The 9,173-nt window shown below is 40.7% G+C and overlaps 1 protein-coding gene across 1 annotated transcript in view; it reads right to left on the reverse strand.

The window, feature by feature from the left end:
• Positions 1-381: 381 nt before the first annotated feature.
• LOC101854622 (glycogen phosphorylase, brain form) overlaps positions 382-9,173 on the reverse strand; it is a gene marked incomplete at its 5' end in the record, with an annotated part of 21,216 nt that continues 12,424 nt past the window's right edge. Inside the window, 5 exon segments of the mRNA XM_013091075.1 lie at positions 382-4,706; positions 6,072-6,138; positions 6,755-6,889; positions 7,504-7,631; positions 8,540-8,761. Coding sequence (XP_012946529.1) covers positions 4,542-4,706; positions 6,072-6,138; positions 6,755-6,889; positions 7,504-7,631; positions 8,540-8,761 — 717 coding nt within the window.

Raw genomic sequence — 9,173 nt, forward strand, 5'->3', positions numbered from 1 at the left:
AGTCTGCTTTGGCTATCAAGGTCCCTCAGAAATAGCGGGTCACAAGATGTGACAAACATACAAAAGACGTAGAGGAAAATGACGATAGTAAGGATTAGGAAAGAAAAAGCAGCAGTTCCCTGTTGCTGTTCAGGCACAGTTATGAGCATAATATTGATGAATCAGCCCATTTTCAATTAAAATTCTACTGTGCATAAGAACTCGAGAAGTTAATGTCCCCCCCCTTTGGGAGTCATTTGGTGCAGGGAAAAAAGTAAGACAGAAGGTCAGAAACAACAGAAGGCACAGGTAAAGAAGTAGGAACTATCACTATTATTTGCGGCACCCTAAAACCGCCCGCACAATGTGGTCAATCTTCCCCAGAAAAACAAAAAGGGCACATCTGATTAGATTAAGTTTATTTGATAGTTTGTTTACCATGGAAAGAAAAAAAGAACACATTACACACACACAGTGATAAGAACATGCTTCCCCGTGCAACAGCTCCGCTCCCCTCACGACCTTCTCAATATTTCCATGCCCATTAGAGCCGTGACGCTACGACAAAGGTCAGACGAGAGAGGTCATCGGGAGTCGGCATGCCAGGTCACCATATTCTTAGCACAGTAACTAGTTCCTCTACTGTACACTGCCAGACTGCTCCTGCTAGCCAGGGGTTGGCGTCATAAGTAAAAGGACAAATGTCGATGTGAGGTATACGGGGATGAGCAAGGGTAGAAAAGGTAAATAATTAACGATGATGATGATGAGGAATTTATGGAACGAGACAACGACATGGTGGGCAGTTGAACACGTAAAAGGAAGTCATCCATGAAATATCCCTGCAGATATGGTCGCATGTACAAGTTAAAAGAATTATCTCCCTTGCTACAAACTGGCATAATGCTATTTATTCGTTCAGTAAAATAATGTAGCACTACTAGCTGAGTTTAAATGCACACCTTGTTCATCCTGGTTGTGAACGAGAAGTCTCACAGAATTTTGGCTAAATCTGAAGAACAGATATATATATATATGTACTATGAACAGTAAAGAACTTGGACCAAGGACTGGAAATGTGGCACAGCCAGTTCTCGAAGCTCAATACCTAGGAGGATACTTCCCATCTATGAAGCTGTAAAATAGGCCAAAATGGGTAAAGAGCAATTATATACAGACAGGACATTATTGTTAGCACAATAATAATATATTTCCAAAGGTAGGCTAGGAGTTTATAATATTCTACTATGACAATCATCATGTAGCGCCAGATCTGAAACAAACATCAGTGATCATGGTTGGCCTCTCATTTCTCTGCTCAGATGCTCTACAAAAACCTTGCGTTGTCCTTCTCTTTCCCAGTCATATATCTGTTCAAGTTCTCCTAGTTATAGTGAGTTGCCCTCGGTCTACTTCTGCCTCTTTTGTCTTTTTTTCTTCCAGTGAGAGCACGATGTTCAAGGCCCTTATGTTTATTCAAGAGTCCCAGAAACTGTATTTGTCTCTTCCTGATATTGTTTTAATTTGAGAGCGGCCCTCTCAGGCGTCCTTCAGCCATACCTCACTTGCTGTCCTTTCCTTCTATGAAATTCCCAACAGTCTCCAAAGAAACCACTTTTTGTGTTGTTTCAGGTGCAATGATGCTCATGATATATTCCAATGCAGTAAGACTCTATGCTTTAACTTCGACTTCTTGCAATATTTCTGTTAGCTAAAACAGTATTTTCGTTGTCAGGAAAATAGAGGGACAAAGGTCTTCCAGAGACAGGTGGTGGTGGTGAGAACAACTGCCGTGACACCGGGGGAGAAAAAGTGGGCGACTTAGACCCTAAATTGATGACCTTTAACATTCACGATGAGATGGAGTAATAAATAAATACACCAGAAATAAAGAATTTACCTCACTGCTAGCAAACTACTAGAACAAGCCAGCTTGAGATGGGGGCAGAACTATACGAAGACCAAGCCCACAAGACAAGTGTGTGAGTGTACAGTATGTTACACAGGTGAAAAAGGGTAAGACTCATATATTGAAGATGACAGTTTAATAAAGAAAATCATGGTTGTAAAGTAATGATGACAGCAAAATTACAAAATATTTTCAGCAGAAGAGGGTTTGCCAAGCTTGAAGTATACAAGTTAAGCCTACTAGAGAACAGATATGAACAGGAAAATTCTAAAACATAACATCACCATGAATCCATCCATCTATTTAAGTCAACTAATGAAAACAAGGGAAACTCAAAACGAGTTTTGCTGACTCACAACAAAACTTCCAGGTTCCAGACCGCAAATGATACAGCAGATTTTTTTAACCTTCTGGCACTTTCGACACGTACTATTGGGTCGTACATATGCCAAGAACAAAATAAGGACATGAGAAGAACCAGAAACAGAAGGGTGCCATCCACTTCATGGCAACGTCTGACCAACTGCTCTGGTCTGACCAACTGCTCTGGTCTGACCAACTGCTCTGGTCTGACCAACTGCTCTGGTCTGACCAACTGCTCTGGTCTGACCAAGTCCTTTTCTACTATAGAGAACAACAAAGGCTAAAACAAACAACTAATCAAACTGAAAGGATAAATTAAAAGAAATATTGCAAATTAATATGGCAAAATAAAAAGAGATTCCGATAGTTACAAGAGCTGCAAGTTTCAGTCAGAGAGCACACAAACAAAGAACAACATTACCAAAACATATGGAAATTATTAATACCATATTCTCCTTGAACATTTCAGAAAAAAACATAAATCAATCAAATACTGAAGAGCAACTGCAATTAACCATGAGGATTTTCATGTCATTTTTTGGAGTTGAAATTCTATAATTTCTATGAACCAGGCAGTGGAAGGGACAGAGATGAAGGGAAAAATGGACACATAGATCCATCAATAAACGTGAATGCCCCAGGGTTTTGCAAAACAGACAAATTTAGGTTCAAGTTGGAGAAAAAGTGTTCACATGGACAGTCATATATATGCTTAATACTTAATAATAATTTCTCAATTTGACTTTTGAGCATGAGCAAGTGCCTCATAAAAAAACCCATGGGTAGTGCTGACAAAAATTGTATGTACCATCAACTTGACAACAAAAGTGAGACCACAGCCATCTGTACATCACCCGACTAACAGTTTAGGGACAAGAGAGCAACAATACTGAAAAAAACCAAAAACAGAGAATAACTAATAAAGAAATACTAGCTAAACTGGAAGCAACAACAAAACAGCAAAACAAGAGATAAAGATTCAAAGCAACGCATCATTATTTGTTGAGAATGACTCCAATCTAATGTATTTCTGAAGAGCAAAAATAAAAAAATAAAAATACCTCTCAGAATTTGTCTTGATTTTCACGAATTCATTAGGCCATTGATCGTTAAACAAAACTAAAGGCCTTACCAAAAAACTATAAATAAACTTAGAGTAACATTATCAATGCTCCAGGTATAGGGAAGCAGTATAAGTTGGTGGAAACCAATCTAGAAGCAAAGTACAGAATGTCCATTAGACAAGGTTCTGCGACTACTCTAACATACAAAGGTGTACAGTATGGAATATATCGCCACGGACATCCATGGACTCTGCAATGTGTAAATAAACATTATGATAAAGCTACGGGTCTAAACAGGTTGTAAGAAACAAAATCCATGCTAAGACCACACTCAAAATCTCATGTAACATACAGACAACTGATGATTGCAGTCATTTGGCGGGACCAAGCTTTCATGATCGTCCCTTCAATGCAGGAGCATGCACACACATTCACACATGTACACACACACACATACATTAACATCCTTCCACGTTGTAGAGCGTGCCTTTTCAGAGCTCACATTAGACATCTACATCAACTCCCTGTTAGCCGAGGGGTTGAGAAAAGGGGAAGTAAGTTTTATGGATATGGGCGGGAGTGTATGGAACCTGGCTAAGAGAGGAAGCAAACCTCTGAGCTTTAACTCTCCACAAAGGCTCATCATAGCACCAGAATTTTGTCCTACCAGGTCCTTGAAAAAGAAGTAAGAAAAATTCACATCTTGTTCAATTTTCGAACGAGAGATTTAAAAAAAAAGTGGATTATATCACAGATATATCTTTTCAGGTACCTCAATTTTAGCGCTCTCTACATGGCCAGTCAAAGACTTTTCCAATCTTTTCCACAAGGACAAAATTTTTGTTCTCTCTGAACTTCAATCAGAGCTCTCCATTTTACCTAGTGAGCGCCGGCATTAAATATATATGTCATTTAATAAAATTCCCACATAGTTCCTTTTTTTTATATCACATGCCAGAGGATATATCAGCCACACAGTGTGACAGAACAAAGATAATGCTTGTGCATTTGAACCCATGCACACAAGCTGTTGTTCCAATGTAATTTAAAAAAAAAAACAAAAAAAAAAACCCAACCCTCAAACCAGCAGACACCAAACAACTGGCTTCCGTTCGTTTTGCTGAAAAAGTAATGGTGACTCATCTGCGCAGACAAACAAAAGCCTCAACTGAATTAGTAAATGCTCAATTGATAAAAAAGACTTGACTTAACTAAACAGACTAAAGCTAATCCTCTTTGGCAGAGCCCTTGTCCGCCGGGTTGGGAAGCTTGATGAGGGAAGGTTCCACACCCCAGATCTCCTTGGCGTATTCCTGGATGGTGCGGTCGCTAGAGAACTTGCCGGAGGAGGCCACGTTGAGAGCGGCTTTCACGGCCCACTTCATCGGGTCCTGGACAGCAAGGAGATGAGAAGAAAAGTGTCAGATGTAACACGAGTAATAGAAGGAAGCTGGATGGACGCTAGAGCTGAGCGATGCTTCTTAAAAACTTACTTTTCAAATCCATTCACATTTACTGCAAACATTCACTTACTTAGCCGAAAATCTTCCTCCAACTTCATAATGCTTTAAAAAAATTCTCTTGTAGTTTCAATCCCCCCCCGCCCCACCCCCTCCCTAGTTACTTCATTCCCCTCTGCACATTCCATATATCATATTTGGAAGCACTGAACCTGGGGTTATTAGGAACCAACCAGCAAATTTGAATGCTCTCTTAAGAGAGGGGAACAGGTTCTTTAAAAACAAGAAATAAGCCTCGATTGCAGCTCTGAATATTTGTACACATTCCAAAGCAGCACCATCAATGGTATGTTAAAAAAATGTTTTGGTTTGAAAAGATACATTATATGGTAATTTGAATTTTAAAAAACATACTGCAGTAAATCAAAGACCATTAAAAAGATGACGAGTAAGAAAAACAGCTGTCTTTTATCTTAAAGATCACTTCAACATGAAAAAGGTAGATCTTTCTACTCTGTTCTTAAAAACACATAAAAAACTTTTTATAAAGAAACGCTCGTTCAGAATTAGATAAAACATTATAGGACATTAAAGAAAATGGTAAATGTCTACTTGAGGCCTCCATTCAGAACTGACCAGACTTTGCACATTTGGGGTCTCCACTCTATGTGGACAGCTGCACGATGTCAAGAGCGTAAGTGGGCTTTAAACTTTTTTAAAAGGAGGAGGAGGAGGGGGGTCAATTGAACATTGAATTTTCACCAAGAAAACCTCATAAGCCTAGTTCAGTGATATAAATACTGTCACCAGCCCCTCCACACTTGGAATGTCCTTTTTGTTTTGTTTTCGTTAGGTTTTACGGTGCTCGAGACTGCATACGGCCACATGGGTGGATGTCAACAGAGAAGTCTAAACGTGGAATCAGGTTTACTCTGCTAACCTCTCTAGCCTCAACAGCACAAAGTCTGCTTTGACTGTCAAGGCACCCCGAAAACAGAAATTCACAAGCAAGTGACAAACATACAAAAGAAGTAGAGGAAAATGACGATAGTAAGGATAAGGAAAGAAAAAGCAGCAGTTCCCTGTTGCAGTTCAGGCACAGTTATGAGCATGACATTGATAAATCAGCCCATTTACAATTCAACTGTGCACAAGAACATGTTAATATCCCCCCTTTAGAAATGGTCTAAAGACACTTCAGTCAGTAGCACAGCCCCGGAGGGGGGGAGAGGAGCTCCGTATGCCCTATGGGACATTAATCAAGAGAAAGAGAGAACATCGACAGTTTGTACTGACCTTGAAAAGCTCGGACACCTGGTCCTGGCAGTCCACGTATGCTCTGAAGTCGGCACACAGAGCAAATCTACAAGGGGGAGATAAAAAGAACGATATGTACTTCTTTGATTGACATTCACTTCCACTCTCAGTGTTAGACACGCACAGACAAGTATCATCTGAAACTTTTTAGATTTTTAGACATCACAATTGGACACTCCCAGAGGGAAGCTGTTTGCATAGTATGATCCCGTAAGAAGACACGAAATAATTTTTCAAAAAAGGTCTTTGAAATAGATGATACTTTTTGTTGCACATTAAATTTTTAGCAGATGAAGGGAGCATGAAAAACATGGATTTAGTCACTCCCTGTTCAGCCATTCATATGTGTAGCCACTCAATATTGCTGTACTCTGAATAAACCAACAGAACAACAGCCCAAGTGCTCACCCTAAGTACATGTTTGACTATGACAACTGCATCAAACAAATAAAATAGATGGCTCCTGCATGAACATAATGTGAGTTTCATGATGATGCATCACGCTTAACAACCCCCCCCCCCCCCCTTCCACTCCTACACCACTCCACCATTACAAACACACACACACACATGCACACCCACCCACCCCCACAGTGGTCCACCCACCCCCACATATCTTCTAATTCTCCAGGAAACATAACCTGGGAAAATCAAGAGCGTACCTGTCATTGTTGAGCAAACCGTTGTAGAGTTCACAGAAGAGTCCAGGGTCCTCTGGGCTGAAGTAGCCACTGTTGAGTTGATCAAGAGCCTGTTTCAACTCCGCATCTTGCTCGTAGAAAGTCCTCGGGTTGTATCTGTCGTCAGAGAGAAGGCAGAAACAGTGAAAACTTCTCTGTTTAACCACAAAAAACCCCCATCTGTTCTGAACCACACAAAAACATGTCAAGGGGGCTCAAACTCTGAAGTTCACTGAATCGGAAAAGTAACCATACCAAACCCAAAACCATATTAAAGCACCAGATTGAGAAAAACAGTACAGCAATGTCACCATTAATGCTAAGACACAACTTACAGCGAATCAGTGCAATAACTATACCACTTAATGAAGATAGCCTACAGGTATTGGTATAGATTAAATTTCTCTTTCAAAACTGTTAGGGGGGTGTAAGAAGACCTCAGAAACATACATCCACTTCCAATTGGACTGAGCAATGTGGGTGGAGAGACTTGAAAACTCTCCAAACAACCAAAGGTTAAGGATGCTCTATTGTGGGTTCGAACTGGGGACATCTACACCATAACATAGATGTAGCTCATATACAAGTCTGCATGATAAAAGCCAAACTTCACCGCCTCCTTTTTTGTGTTTGTTATTGTCTTATAACACTTCTAATCTTTGGCACTTATATGACCTTATTGGGTTGCAAGCGCTGTAAAACTCTTACTAAAACTATTTTAAAAAACTGACCCTTTTCTGAAGAGTTCCTCCACTTGCTCCACAGTCATGCCAAAGATGAAGATGTTCTCCTTGCCCATCTCCTCCATCATCTCCACATTGGCACCGTCCAGAGTACCGATGGTCAGGGCACCGTTCAACTGGACACACACAGACAAACAAAAAAGTTAGCCCAGCATGGACAACAAATCTGTGAACTAAGTAAGAAAATATGATACAAACTGGCCAAAATAACTGCCACTTTACAGGAAAAGTGTGAATCATTAAAACAAGATTAGTAAAAACAAACAGTTCCAAGACTCTTACTGAAACAGGTTTAAAGCAGTTACTTTCCACCCTCTAAATTTACCATTGACCAAAAGAGATAAGATCATCAAGCAAAACATTTAATTATTTGAAAAGATGTGATAAGAAAACTGAGTGATCTTTCCCCAATTCTTTCGAAACTCGTGCAGCACAACTGCAGACCCTTCACGGACAAAAGTTAAAAGTGCTGGGTCAAGAGTCAAAGCAGTATGTGGTTGACAGTGAATTGGAATAATAGAAACAACTTGCAAGGAGGCACACTATGATAAAAGCAAAACTAACAGAAATGTGGTTTCTAGGATACAGCTGAGAATATCGTGGAATGAAAAGAAATCAAATGAGTCAGTACTTGATGAAGCCCACGTGGGACGCTCACTGTTAAAAACAATCAGGAAACGACAAATGCAGTTTTTGGGACACCTGAAGAGGCAAAGGTCTTGAACATCTAGCTCTAGTTCTCACTTACAAAATTGAAGGCAAACGAGGCAGGGATAGGCCCAGAGCAACCTACTTAGGGAACCAAACAAATGGATAACGGGGAAAGATCAGGGAAACGCAGCTTTTTTAAGAGCATCCGAGCAAAGGAATGAATAGAGAACTATGATCGCCGATGTCTGTTGCAGATCTGACACTGGATGATGATGAAGAAGATGAAAAAACAAAGCAATTCGATAAAATCCAAGTCTCTACAAATCTCCTATACATCGACGACGGGGGATACATACTCTTCCTCAGCACTCACCATGAACTTCATGTTGCCAGTTCCGGAAGCCTCTGTGCCGGCCAGAGAGATCTGTTCGCTGAGATCGGCAGCGGGGATGATCTTCTCAGCCAGGGAGACGCGGTAGTTCTCCAGGAAGATGAACTTGAGGCGGTCGCCCACAATGGGGTCGTTGTTGATGACGCGGCCCACGTTGTTGATCAGCTTGATGATCATCTTGGCAGTGTGGTAGCCAGGGGCGGCCTGATAGTCGGGGGAAACCAGATTGTTTTATTATGTTCCGTTCCTTTTTTTTTTTGTAGAAGATTCACAAGTTTTGTTGGGAACTTAGTATGCTTGCATGAGCTTAAATTGCTAGTAAGAGCTCAAAAAGGCTGTATGAGCTAATTTGCTTATAGGAGAGAAAAAGAGGGAGGGGTAACGAACAGAAGAGGAAGGATGAGAGGGACAGAGAGAGAGAGAGAGAGAGAGACAGAGACAGAGAGAGAGAGAGACAGAGAGAGAGAGAGACAGACAGACAGACAGACTGAAAGAGAGAGAGAGATACACAGAGAGAGAGATACACAGACAGAGATAGAGAGTGACAATCAAACAGATAGATAGACAGAAATACAAAAAAAGAAGCTTGGGTTGGGCGTGGGGGGTGGGTGGGGGT

Source organism: Aplysia californica, unplaced genomic scaffold (assembly GCF_000002075.1).
Source record: "Aplysia californica isolate F4 #8 unplaced genomic scaffold, AplCal3.0 scaffold02032, whole genome shotgun sequence".
Classification (NCBI taxonomy): Eukaryota; Metazoa; Mollusca; class Gastropoda; order Aplysiida; family Aplysiidae; genus Aplysia; species Aplysia californica.